This window comes from Polypterus senegalus, chromosome 1 (assembly GCF_016835505.1).
Source record: "Polypterus senegalus isolate Bchr_013 chromosome 1, ASM1683550v1, whole genome shotgun sequence".
Taxonomy (NCBI): Eukaryota; Metazoa; Chordata; class Cladistia; order Polypteriformes; family Polypteridae; genus Polypterus; species Polypterus senegalus.
Genome location: NC_053154.1, coordinates 36,726,358 through 36,741,078, shown reverse-complemented (window position 1 = coordinate 36,741,078; position 14,721 = coordinate 36,726,358). Strand labels below are relative to the sequence as shown.

The 14,721-nt window shown below is 36.8% G+C and overlaps 1 protein-coding gene across 3 annotated transcripts in view; it reads right to left on the bottom strand.

Annotated features, from left to right (window-relative positions):
* Window positions 1-13,924, bottom strand: part of rabggta (Rab geranylgeranyltransferase subunit alpha) — a 51,572-nt gene extending 37,648 nt beyond the window's left edge. The window contains exons 1-4 of one of the 3 annotated variants that reach the window (XM_039746361.1): window positions 13,891-13,907; window positions 7,168-7,207; window positions 4,622-4,653; window positions 6-116 (exon numbers count right to left, since the gene is read on the bottom strand). In XM_039746361.1, coding sequence (XP_039602295.1) covers window positions 6-116; window positions 4,622-4,624 — 114 coding nt within the window. In that variant the 5' untranslated portion in view covers window positions 4,625-4,653; window positions 7,168-7,207; window positions 13,891-13,907. Of the gene's footprint in view, window positions 1-5; window positions 117-4,621; window positions 4,654-7,167; window positions 7,208-13,876 lie in introns of all 3 variants that reach the window. The other 2 variants (XM_039746354.1, XM_039746368.1) reach the window with 2 other exon arrangements.
* Window positions 13,925-14,721: the final 797 nt, after the last annotated feature.

Below are 14,721 nucleotides of genomic sequence, written 5' to 3'. Positions count from 1 at the left end.
CTCACCTTTGCAAAACACGCAGATCTTGTGGTCTCATAGAAATGTAATTTCTTCAGCCTTTCTTTCTGCTTCTGTTCAGCCTGTTCTTCTGTTGTCTTCAACTTGATACGTCCATGCTATAAAAGAGAGAAACATTAGCAAAGCCTAAAAACCTTATTTTAAGTTAGCGTTATTAAAGATTATTTCAATAAATTTTATGAAATTAATTAGTCTGAACTCAGCGTTTCAACTAAAGACTATGCTCATGCTGCTCATTTGGATGCACTGGTGACGATCAGGGTATATAAAGTACTAGCAGAATACCCGCGCTTCGCAGCGGAGAAGTAGTGTTTTAAAGAAGGTACGAAAAAGAAAAGGAAAAATTTTAAAACTAACGTAACATGATTGTTAATGTAATTGTTTTGTCATTGATATGAGTGTTGTTCTCATATCTATCTATATATATATTTCTCTATCTATCTATATATATATATATATATACCGCTTGGCAGTGGAAGTAGTGTGTTAAAGAAGGAAAGAGAAAGAAAAGGAAACATTTTAAAAATAATGTAACATGATTGTCAAAGTAATTGTTTTGTGTATTTGGCGGCAGCGTCACGAAGTTGTTTTCAGTAGCTGCATCAGAAAATGTACCACGACGTCTGACATGCGTCCTTTTTACTGTTTTCTCACAGCTTGGATTGCTGCTGTCATATATATACACACACACACACACACATACATACATACATACATACACACACACAAATTATATACATGTGTGTATGTATGTATGTATGTATGTATGTGTGTGTGTGTGTGTGTGTATATATATATACACATACATATACTTGTGTATATGTTTGTATGTGTCTATATGTGTGTGTATAGGTTTGGTCACTGAGTGCAAGGGAAAAATAATAAATTATAGTCTATAAGTTATTAAACAGTAAAACATTAACGTTTTAAGAAGTACAGGTACATTGAAATTACATTTTCTATGTGAACATTCAAATTTGTGCCTCTGGTAATGTGCCTTACCGGCATTTAAAGAAAATTAGTTTTGTGTCCTCTGCAGTGTTAAGAGAGAAAGGCTTTGGTTTGGGATAAAAGGAAAAAGGTGTAAAGAAAGGAAAGTTGCCTTTTCTTTTATATAGTATAGCAAAATACCAGCCGCAGCGGAGAAGTAGTGTGTTAAAGAAGCAATGAAAAGAAAAGGAAACATTTTGAAAATAACGTAACCTGATTGTCAATGTAATTGTTTGGTCACTGTTGTGAGTGTTGAGTGTTGTTGTCATATATATATATATATATATATATATATATATATATATATATATATATATATATTTACACACACACACATAAACATATATATATACATATCTATACATATACACATATATATATATATATATATACATACATACACACACACATATATAAACATATATATACATATACATACATATCTACATATATACACACACAGCTATTTCGTATCAGTGCAATACGCTGTTTGTTAAAACGGTTGACTCCCGCTCTTACGTGCAATAACAAATCAAATCATTCAGTTGTCTTTGCTCATATGTCATTTTAGAGCTGGACGCCTGGCATCTTTTTTTGGCCACAAGTTCGTTTCTGTTTGGTGTGAGGTTCTGTGTTGTGGAGATTCTCAGGATGGATTGCAGGTGCTCATCAGTGAGGCGACTCCTGTGTGCTGTTTTGTTAGTCTTTATTACTGAGAAGAGCTTCTCACACCGATATGTGCTACCAAACATGCACAAGGTTCGAGCCGCATGTAGAAGGACTTTTTTTGTTCTTCAAAGTCACCAAATCGCCGTGCAAACTCAGTGCGCAGTGCGCTCAGTTTATCAGCAAAGTGCATATTTGGGAACACCGTAGTGACGACTTGGTTTAACATTACTTGGCAACAGGGAAAGTGGGGCAAGTGGTTGTGTCTCCCATAAAAGCAGCCTCAATTGAAATCACTTTGTGATTGTGCACGGTAAAACGTCCGCTGAAGTGTCAGATTCTTATTTAATTCTTCTGCTTTCTGTATCTTCTGCATTGCATTCAGGTCTTTCAGGTTACCCTGATGTTTTGTCTCATAGTGCCGTCTTAGATTAAATTCTGTAATTACAGCCACAATAGCTCCACAAATGAGACACACGGGTTCAGTAAACATATACTCAGCCTCCCATCGGTTTTTAAAGGCTCTATTTTCAGAATCAACTTTTCTCTTCAGCATCGTGTGAGCTAGCGTTGCATTATGGGATCTGTAGTTTATTGTGTTACCAGCGCTTCATATACCCGGGCTTTAATAACAATAATACAGTATATAAAATGATCTCGGGCGGATATAATTACACGCCGGGCGGATGTGGCCCGCGCCCTTGAGTTTGACACATATGGACTAAATAGAACTTGAAAAGATATATTTTTCAAATGTGATCGCAATTCAGATAGAGTTGACGCACTACAGCCTGCATGCCTCAATAAGCCATCCTCCCCTCGCTCTTACTTTTTTACAGTTCATCTAATGAATACACTGAGTATGGCTTTACCAAAACAATCATTGATGGCGAATAAAGTATCCATTATTCGAGTATGTAGATCGGGATATATATATATACATATATATATACCCGCGTATCGCAGCGGAGAAGTAGTGTGTTAAAAAGGTAGAAAAAGAAAAGGGAACATTTTAAAAATAACATAACATGACTGTCAATATACAGTATTTGTTTTGTGAGTGTTACTGAGTGTTGCTGTCATCAAGGATTTGATTATCATTATTTCTTTCAATCAGGTTCGTATTTGTAGGATGTGTTGTGTTCAAGTTACATTCCGTGTTTGTCAATCATTGTAAAGATGACAGGTTTCATTCATCGATTCGTTTCTTACTGCATCAATAAACAGCTCGTCTTCTTCTTTATCTGAGACCTGACACACTGCATGCACGGGTTTTTTACACTGTCTTCCTTTAGCGGGACATTGACTTTTTCCACCGTGTGCTTTGTTTCCACAGTAGCTGCATTTATGAATATGCTTATCAGGCGCTTCATATTTTTGCTGCCTTTTCAATTGTGTAATTCGGTTTTGTTCAGCGCTCTTTGGAACTGTTGCTTTTATCTGTGCACTCGTCAGTTCACGTGAGCCACTCGGTGTACATGCATCGAAGGTTCCCAGCTGTGCTGGTGCCATCTCGTGCTATGTCCATAGCTTTATTTAATGTTACCTTAGTCCTGGCACTTAAAACTTTCTCTCGCAGTTTCGCTGAGTTTGTACCAAACACCACGCTGACCATCTCATCTTCCTCTGCATAAGCACAGTCCTTAACCCGTGAATATTTAGTGGGAGTTTGCTATTGGATTGCCGCTGACGGACGGCCTTATATGGGCAGGCACTAAATTACAAACGCCAGCGCAGCCTGTCTATGAACTTAATTTAAAGTGTAGGTTTACATCGTGCTTTGTTTCCGAAGTAGCAGAACTCATCAATATGGTTGTATATGTCACTCGCTCGCTTCTTATTGTTTCGCTGCCTTCTCAATTATATGTTTTCTTCAGCGCTTTTTTGAGGTCTTCCTGATTTTCTATGTGCTGCGTGATTACGTAGGAGGCGTGATGATGTCACACGAAACTCCGCCCCCACGGCGTTGAAGCTCATCTCCATTACAGTAAATGGAGAAAAACTGCTTCCAGTTATGACCATTACGCGTAGAATTTCGATATAAAACCTGCCCAACTTTTGTAAGGAAGCTGTAAGGAATGAACCTGCCAAATTTCAGCCTTCCACCCACACGGGAAGTTGGAGAATTAGTGATGAGTCAGTGAGTGAGTCAGTGAGTGAGTCAGTGAGTGAGGGCTTTGCCTTTTATTAGTATAGATTAAGGTACTTTTAACACATTGAGCTAATTATTACTTGGATGCCAATTTCTGACATCTAGAACAGTGGGATTCTTATTATTTAGGAATAAATTTTGTGTAGGAATGGTCACTTTTCTGTCAAGCTTGCTCTTTACTAAAAGCAAATACTGATTTGGTTATCTTGTTCCTGCTAGGAATTGAGACTACAGTGCAATTAACTAATCTTTAAAAAAAGTTAAAAGTTAAATTCTCCAAAAGAAGTGTGTTATTATGGAGACTAGTGTAGCAAGATTGAAACAGAGACAGCCTACTCCTAGTAGAAAATGAAATCATAGTGAGGAGCCTGACTGATCATTAGAGAGAGGACTTCCTCTTAAGCTTGACTGGCTAAAAAGTACAGGATTCTGCACTGAATCTAGTTGCCTATGTTCATGGTCTGCAGCTATGAGTGAGGATACAGAACAGAGTATGGTTCCAGTTGAGCAAATGTCTGGATAGTGACAACCATATGAATACTTCACAATAGTGAGTATACTGTATACTTTTTTCATATGCCAAGTTCTTAAATGCTTATACAAAGCCATTTTAATGAAGCAAATACTGTACTTAGGATGTTAGCAATGTTTGTAGATCAAAGTTCAGCAGAGACAGGAACTATATTAAAATTGTAAAAAACATTTAACATAATGGCTGTAAAAATATACATAATACTAACAGCACACAAACAGACCAAAAACAATCCAGAAAGAGGCTACAATTTTCATCCTTACCATGATGTCCAGCAATTGAGATGTTCAGAAGCCTGGTATAGAAAGAAAGAAAAACAAGCTTAAGTATTTTAAAATGTCAGTGTGACAGGTAGATATTTCTTTTCATCAAGGTTACATAGACCTATAAACATTCACTGGTAGTGATGGTTTATATAGTACTCACAGTTACAAGATAAAATAAATTAAGTACTTTAGTAAATGGGAGGCAAACCATATTGAAAGCAGTTGTTTCTACACACAAGGTTAGTTAATCAGAAACAATCCGTTAAAAACTTTACAGAAAAAAACACTACATTTAGGTTGTGATACTATTACCCCATACTAATCTAACAATGTTTTTAAAGTCAGCATCAACTACACAACTAATTCTAAGTTTTCCAATCATAACCTTCATTTATATAAAGAAAAACTGCGTGCCCATTATTATCAGTTGTGTGGTGTGACAGCTCAAGCACCAGGGGGATCAAAGTCGGAGTTGTGGAATCAGAAGGAATTAATTGGGTTACTGGAGTTGTGGCCAGAGTCAGTAAAAATGTACCGACTCTGACCCAGGCTCTGACTCAATGTAAATTGTAATATAATGTGTAACAATTTCCAAATTCATATATACTAATTCAAATAAACTATTTTCTCTAACCACTTGCTAAAAATATAACCTTTTTCAATTTTTTAAGTTTTGTCTTTTGTTTAATGATGTTGTTACCTTCTTTTTCTATCCTGGTTAGATCCAGTTTGCCCTCTTCTCAAAACAGTAATAAACTACTTTGTATTAAATTTTCAGTTTCCTGGCAATAGAATAATCATTACTCTGCAAATAAACAATAGACTGACACATTTCTTAAACAAAGCATTTTCATTTTGGCCATTTTTTAATCCAGAACAGAACTTTAGTATACCAGTACCTTTGTAAACAAGTGAGCAGCACAACAGAAGTTTAGTGATGCTGATGCAGTTAGAGAGGTTTCTGTAATAACCAGTTAACATTAAAGATAAGCTAAGGAAGTTTATCATTAGGACACTGAAGGAATTGCTGCTGAAAATGGGCTTTGAATCATATGTGAATAATACATTAAATATCAGTCATTTCAAGCAGTAATAATCATTAGAAACAATAGTCATGCCTTGGCTGTATTTGTAAATCAATGTAATGGTATCTTGATACAAAGGCCTTCAATTTCTATCAAAAACATGAAAATGTCTGGTTCAACCCAAACTTCTGACCGGTACTGTGTATTTGCTTAAATTACAAATAGAAGAGTTGGAGTTTTAGGTACAATGAAGTGAGAAGTCAGAGTTGGAATCAAGATTTTGTGTACCGACCGTCTATTCAGCAGCTCAGTCACTGCAGTCTCAACAGCCCCTACATTTCTCTCTACAACTCAGTAAGACAAAATCAAATATGTTTGATTTTCTCATAGAGTCGCAAGTCACTGGAGTGGTCTGTAGGAGTTAACGGCCAATAAGCAATGAAAATACGAGCTGAAAATGCAATGGATACAATCCCCTCAAACAGTAAAGGATATTGGCAGGCATACAGACGGAAAAAAGTGAGTGTTTTGGACTGTGATGGGACAGTCTCCTTGAACTTTTGGGGCCAGAATAGACGTCTGTTTAATGTTTCATGTTTGGCATATAAAAAAATAATGGAAAAAGAAATAAAAACAATTAGCCAAGACTGAATTCTGCAAAAACATATCATACACTTTCTAACCCTACTTAATCTTGAGCAGTGTCCTGGAAGGCTCAAACCTATCCCCAAAAGCATTTGGTGCAAGGCAGGGACAATCCCTGGACAAGCAGCCAGTACATTGCAGGGTAAACATACACACTCACACTAAAGCACACATTAGGGCCAATTTAGCATTGACAGTCCACCCAACCGGCATGTCTGTGGGAGGAAACTGGAGCAGCTGAATTAAACCCACACAAGCATGGGGAGAACATGCAGGGAGGACCCAGTACATGAACCTTGGTCTCCTTACTGTGTCTGCTCCACATTAATCAGCTGCCAAATTGAGGCAACCTTAAGGTACTATTTCAACACAAAATGAGATTTGGAACTGTGATGAAAAGCTGCGGGGAATCGTGTAATCAGTCAATCGCTAGGACCTTTTGTTATATGATCTGAAGAAACATGATTCAGTAGCTTCCATTATGAAATTTGACATGCTAGAAGTTATGCCAAGTCCTATAGTGTGACACCAGTCTTAGAGAGTAAATTTAATGAAAAGAACATAAACATTGGTGTAGAGGTAACAGTGCATAAATTTATGTACATTTTTCTGGTATGGTTTATGTCTACTACTTCGCTTAGTGGGCAATGTAAATGTCAATAAATACAAAGCACTTCTGAGTGATCATATTTATGATGAAGTAATCCTAATGGCTGTGGAACTTTCAGGATAAAAATGCACTCATTAACAAGGTATGACTGGCCAAGGAATGCAATACAGGAAAATTATATACACTATGTACTCTGTCTACACCAGGCAGCTGACCTTAAAGCAATACTTCACCCAAAATATTTTTTTTTGTATATTACTTACCCCACAAAGTTTGTAGTAATGGCCAAGAAAAATTTTCAATCTCATGTTTTCACAGAGAAGAGAGAGAAAAATACGTATGATATTATAAAGTCAGTTGACGAATTCTATACAATGGTAAACAGTAAGAAAAAGTCCATTGAAAAAAAGAAACAAAATCTTGCGTTACTTGTGTCACATAATCCACGTCTCATAAAATGCTATTGGGGTTCCGTTACAGTAATGACAATACATCTTCATATTGCCTCACTGAGACTGCTCCTTTACCTGTAGTCAAGCCAGAAGTTTTTTTTCTTTCTTTTTTTGTAATTCTTGTGGGTGTTTGGGGGGTGTTGTTGTTGTCTTTTATAATATTAATTGAGCTTCTCTAAAAGGCTAAATTTCCCTTTTGGGAAAAATTAATTTAGTTGTATTTATTGTTTGTTCATTCTACCTCTGCATGAATATATAAAACATGTTTTCTCTTGAAACAATGGTTATATTCTACTATACAATTCCAGACACTTTAAGAACCTATTCCAAGGTAAAAGCTGTTCTTTTGTATTAAGACAAATGATGTATATCATTTTTCTAATTACCTATATAATTTAAATACCATATTACATGGAAAAAGTTGCATTTCAAGAACAGACTAATAATAACCACTTAAAACTGCATTCTTGTAAGCTCTTTTCAGCTTTGTACTCCAGCTCAGATATTTAATTTCTTTTCATATGTTATGAAGCCAGGACGACTCACTCTAATGACGCATAATGTAGACATAACAACTTATTGTGCAGATTTTACAAGAAATGCAAACCACAAGGACTCATGCTGTGCACCACTCATAAACATGCGTAAGAGTTTAAAATAAAACATCGCCCCATCATTTTCCATACATTTTTAAAGACTTGACAGTAAGTGTTGCTTAATTAATTAACTTTAAACACAGCTGGAGGTAGCACCAATCCAATGCACAGTATCAGTATTGAGCCAATACTGGCAAAAAATGCTGTAAGAATCTGAACTACTTTTCCAAAAAAAGTCTATTCTGAAAAAATCACGAAAATGCCTGCAGCCACACCTAGCACGACATACCGTGAAAGATAAGCAAAATGAGTTAAACGATAACAGAAGACGTGCAGTTGGAAAATTGTTTTTAACACTCATAACTAGCTTATTCATGCCTAAAACACATTCAGGTTCAATTGAATATGCAGTCTACATGTCTACAGCAAGACATATCATGCAAACAAGGTGGAATAGTGGACATTATTGGCCTCCTAGCACTGAAACCTTTACAATATTAGCCCCTTCTGAGAAGTCTTCATGCTCTCCTTTTAAGCAACAGTTCACAAGTCATATTCACTTTATGCTTCACTAACATAAAGTTAAATAAATTAATAAAGTTAAATATTTAATTTAACTGGGGGCTCTGCCCCCTGCTCGCTTTGCTCGCTGGTTTGGTTTACCAGATATACAATTTAAAGAGACTGTTATTTTCACGGGAATTGTTACATATGCATTATTTTCACTTTTACTTTAAAAATTTTTGTAAAAACAATACTTGTCCTTTATTTCTGACCACAGGCGTAGTTACATCTCTTTCTCACAGGATGTATAACACTGCTTGCATTCTGGGGGGGGTTGGTAGTGGGTGGGTGTGGGGGCGACTGAACGCATGCTAAGAAGATGCCGTTGGATCATCTGCTATCTTTCTGCTATTGGCGAGCTGCCTGTTCTACTTGTTGCATGTCGTTGTTTTAAGAGCTGGGAGCACATGATGCGTGTCTGCCAAAAGCAATCCAACAACTGCTAGGTTAGATGTCCGTGGACTTGTTTTAAATGATGGCTCACTGCCTTGTCTCGCGTGACATTGTAAAAACAATACTTGTCCTTTATTTCTGGCCTCGGCATGGTTAAATCTCTTTCTCGCAGGACATATAACGCTGCTTACATTGTTAAGGGGGAGCAGCAGCTTTCGCACTGCCCGTTGATCATTTTGAAGCCTGTACAGGCACTGTCCTTTTTGCCACTTCGTGTCTCTGCTGCTCGCGTTGTGAAGAGGTGAGGTATGGGTGGCTGAATGCACGCAAGGAGAAGTGGTCGGATCATCTACTGCGAGCTGCGTGTTTTACTTGTCACTTCTGAGAAGATCACGTCTCCCTAGTCTGCCTCCCCAAGATTTTTTTTTTTATAAAAAGAGAGACCTATTCTGTAAAGTTGTGCACAGATTCCTCATTTGTACAGAACACCATAGCCTATGTTTTTGTTCCAAAATTTAGCTGGTGCCCCATCTGCTTGCAGCACCAGGTATGCTATAATAGTATAAATATAAAAAACATGTAAAGTACAAAATTGACCCTCATGAAACAGTGAGTAGACAGAGGGATCTGCAAGATAAGCCAGTAAATTGTCATTTGTGTTTTTACAGTTGTTAAAGGCGAGGCAGATAAATCAGTAATAGTTATACACAGATGTCTTTTTTCATAATTATATTGCATTCTTTCTAATAATTTCATGTCAAAGTTATAAAGTCATATATATGTATTTTTTTGTAAATGGTGCAGTATATGGAGATTGTATTATGTTTTTCTTGCGATTCATTTTTGACATTGCTTAAGTATACTAGAATTGCATTTGTTTTATTTGAAATGCTACACTTATGCTAAATTTATACTTTAAGTAATACATTTTCTGTAAGATTTCAGTTGCACAAGTTTTGTGCAATCATGTAGTTATGTTTCTTCTGGTATAGTATTATATGACCGTTTTTAGCTTGTTGCTTTTATATTATCATCATAAATGAAGTGCATTCATTCAAATAAAGTAACTCATCTAAAGCTTGGTAATTAACAAAGAAAAAATCAGTTTGGTTTTAGCAGAGATTCTACATTTCAATAACTGTATTGGAAAATAAAACGTGCCATTGTGCCATCTCTACGCACAACTATACAGTAAACTGTAAGCCATTGCTTTAAGTAGGTTAAAAATGTGTGCTATCAAACTCTTTGTATCACATCGTTGCCTCCATGTATACCCATGATGCTTTTGATCTCAGAACTCTAATTTTCTTCTCTACTAATGTAATTAGGTGCTTTAGCACCTAGCTTAGTGCTAGTTCATTACACACATGAATAACAGTCGTTGACAACAGCACCCAAAGAAGCATTGATGCATATGCTAAGGATAAAAGCGTATGTAACTGTTATAAACAGTAGGTGACTTGTGTAAGAAGATAAAGCACCACGGATCACAGTTAAGAAGAAATATTTAGCAAAGGTGACAATGCTACTTTAAGGACACTACTATATTATGATAAACTGCAAGTCTAATTTAGACTGTGTTTACTCCCCCAAACCACCATTATTCCAAACAATAAGCAGAGAAAGTAATTTTGAGTTCCTATGTGTATTACCTACATTTACTTACATTAAATCCTGCCATCATCAGATTTTATTTGTCTGAGGCCAACTATATATTTGGTAAGAATTTCTATAAGTTCTTCTATACATACAAAGCACTATTTTTCCTTAACAATTTTATTTTATAATCTGGGTCTGGTATCATTAACAATTTTAGTAACAAAACATAACACAACATTCTCCATCGTGTTTACTCTAAATCAGGGTCATGGGTGAGGCCACAGCCAGGGGGTTGGCAATTGAGAAATTCCAAATAACCTAATCTACCAGTATAATACTAATTCTTAAACTGAATTCTGGCTTTATTGCTGACTAGTTGTTGCTGGAGTGAAATTTACACATTCTTTACATGTGTGCATGGGTTTCGCCCAAATCATACATATTAATTTGCAATTCTAAATAGGCCTCATGAATGAGTGTGGGTGTACATGTGTAGTCTGCAATGAACTGGCAAATTGTCCATTGCTGTCTCCCATCTTATGTCTAGTAAGGCTCCAGACCCCTGCGACACTGAAATGGATTAAGAGTATTTAAGATTTAGGTAGAACAACTGTGCTAAAGTTACATTTATTCATTAACAATAATAATTCAATAAACTTGTTAAGAAGGCAGGCTCCATTGTAGGATTAAAGTTGGACAGTTTAACATCTGTGGCAGAGCGACGGGCACTAAGCAAACTCCTGTCAATCATGAATAATCCACTGCATCCACTTAACAGTGTCATCTCCAGGCAGAGGAGTAGCTTTAGTGACAGACTTTTGTCACTGTCCTGCTCCACTGACAGACTGAGGAGATCGTTCCTCCCCCACACTATGCGACTCTTCAATTCCACCCGGGAGTAAATGCGAACATTAATTTTATTTTAATTTTTTTCATTTTATTACTATTTAATTTAATATTGTTTCTTTGTATCAGTATACTGCTGCTGGATTATGTGAATTTCCCCTTGGGATTAATAAAGTATCTATCTATCTATCTAACAGAAGATTTACATAATGTGAAGTCAGTGATATGTTTATCAGTGCATTTTTCATGGTATCATGCAGGAAAATGCTATTCTACTTATTATGCTTTACTGCTTTATGTTTAAAAAAAAAACTTCTGTTTTTGTAGCTAAAGCGTTCACCTTCAAAGTAGCTTAATGCCTCTTGTTTTAAGTGCTTTTTATGTCGGTTACCAAGATACACTGAAGAATGTTCTAGAGCTGTGGGTTTGAATCCCACATTATTATATTTGTAGCATTTACATATTCTCACCTCTCACATCCAAAAGACACATTTAATTCATTTGCAGCTGTAAATTTGTCCTGCTTTGAAAAGCATGAATGTACACACACATGTGCCCCACAACAGACTTTCTGTTTGATGCCACCTGAACTGGACTAACTAAAGTTGCTGATTTTTGGATGGAACAATGACAGAACACAAACAGATGCAAGGCAATAAACCATAAGCACACAAGCATAAAAATATTCACTTGTCCTAATGACATTGAGTACCCAACTTTGACTTTAATGGGAAAGCATAATCATAAGAACATGTAAATTCCATGTACAACTAGGAATTCTTTTACTATGAAGCAACAAAACACCAAAATGCTTCATAATGTATTATTAATGAACAAGTCAGAAGCAGCAATCATTTTCTTTTATCAAATAAATCCATCCATCCATCATCCAACCCACTATATCCTAACTACAGGGTTACGGGGGCCTGCTGGAGCCAATCCCAGCCAACTCAGGGCGCAAGGCAGGAAACAAACCCCGGGCAGGGTGCCAGCCCACCGCAGGGCACACACACCCACATACCAAGCACACACTACAGACAATTTAGAATCGCCAATACACCTAAACTGCATGTCTTTGGACTGTGGGAGGAAACCCACGCCCACTCGGGGAGAACATGCAAACTCCACACAGGGAGGACCAGGAAAGCGAACGCAGGTCTCCTAACTGCGAGGCAGCAGCGCTACCAACTGTGCCACCATGCCGCCCTATCACATAAATCATATATCATATAAATGCTAAATGAATTGTTACTGGACTAATTAGTTTTTACAGTTTTTAGTAAAACATAGCTGTGGTGAATAATAATTTATCTTGAAGTCTGGGATATAATACATTTATTTACTTTTCCGAGAAAATTACAATTAAAGAACTGGCCTCAGCACCATAAATTAAGCAGAGAGGATGCTTCTCTGATGATTTATTAATAATTTCAGTATCAAATGAAGATTGTTGCAATGTTAGTAAATAGTTATTTATCAGAGTGACGTCTTCATAATGTTTTCTTCACAAATCAAAGTTCATTAATTTTAAAACCTTCAACTAAGAAAATGCTTCATTGGTTGCAAATTATTTATATACAATTGTGTGATGTCAGTTAACAAGTAGAGATTGTGACCAAGGCACTTAACAGTTCTTTAATAATCAGAGAGTGATTTCATTTATATATTAAATACTAGACAGAGAACTTGATGCTGTTGATTAATAATGGCAATCCAGGGACTTGTGACTGCATTATTATGTGAATTATTAATCAAAGCAAGTGATTACAGCCATTAATAATTTAATTACTAAACAGGCTGTGTTCATTACTCATTATAGACTAGTAACGGTTTTTCCATAAAGCAATGATCATTAAAATCAAACTTCACAACATAAGGCACCTGCATGCATGAATAAATTACCTACAAATATGCTACATTAAATCTCATTAAAATTCGTAGAACGTACTGGGTTAGCTGATCATTAATATCCTACATTAATAATAAGTTTGATTCATAAGATCCACAACTTGTGCACTTACTTCTGAGTTAGTGCAGCATTGTTGCTTTCAAATGCATGCCTTGTAATGGATAAAAGTGTTTTAAAAATAATCTGATGGGAGTAGGTCTCTTGGTTTCATGCCGATAGCGTGACGCGAGGTTCCTCCCTCGGTCCGATTGCTGGTCCACCGCATGGCGCTTTGCAGGAGTCGGAATATGAAACGCTGTGGACACGGCATGACACAGCGACAGCTATAACAGCAAGACACAATGAGGGCATAAAAGCACGTATTGTGCAGCTGAGCATCACGTATTGGGATTTTTCTAATGCCGACTGTAATATCGCAATACAGTAATTTTAAGTCATCAATGAACAAGATGTAACTGACGAGACAACTGCTACAATTCGCCGATATACAAAGTTAATAACGCGCCACTGCCTTTCTGTAACGTTTGTCATGCCAATAAGAAGAATGCCAAATTGATTTACATATAACCGTCAATAAATTCAACAAAATAAATTCACGTAATCTTGAACCAACCAGGAAAGGTTTACCTGCAGGCGACGTCGGTAAGTAACAAGACAAGCCTTAGCTTCCTGTCTGACCTGGATCAAACCACTCTGCGTGAAGAGGGTGAAATACTTCGATATTAAAAATAAAATTCACACTTCATTGTAAGTAAAGATTGAAATATATGATTCATTTATTGAAGCTTACTCAAAACTTATTGCTTTCCTGTATGTAACTTATGTATTAGTTATTTTTTAATTGTGCAAACGCTTCCCCGTGTCTCACAATGGTAGTTGCTCAGTTACTTTGTCTATGCTGGCGTTTCCTGATTAAAGGGAAAATGCACTTGTAAAGGGGGACGCTAACGGTAATGTGGGGATAATTGCTGTGCTGGCAGCTCAGGGTCCAAAATATGCTTTCGTTAAGAGTAAATTTGTTTAAAGATAGGTGGTGGTTCAATAAGAAGCCAAACCATGAGGCCGGATAGGAGCTGGCGCGTGAGTCAATCGAAAGCACATTACCATTTTTTTGGCGTGGTCGAGTTGTCCCTGTCAGAGCCCTCAAGGCAACATATGGCTGTGACCTCCAGTTGGTGGCGCTACCTGCAAACCTCTTCTGCGAGGTCTTTAATCGCAGTAGGAAACGCAGGCACTGTAATCAAAGCTACATTAGGACTCCGTGGACAACGCTGGAACGACCCGTCAACAAACTGAATTAAGAGGTTGAAGAAGTAAACTTTGACCATGGAGGTATGAAGCAACAGCGATAATCAGGGCGCCAGTCCTCAGCAAGGAGAGATTTAGTTCACATTGGTTTACGTTTAACTTTATATTTGACAGGCGTACTGATTCGTTATTTCATATAACGTCTTTCCT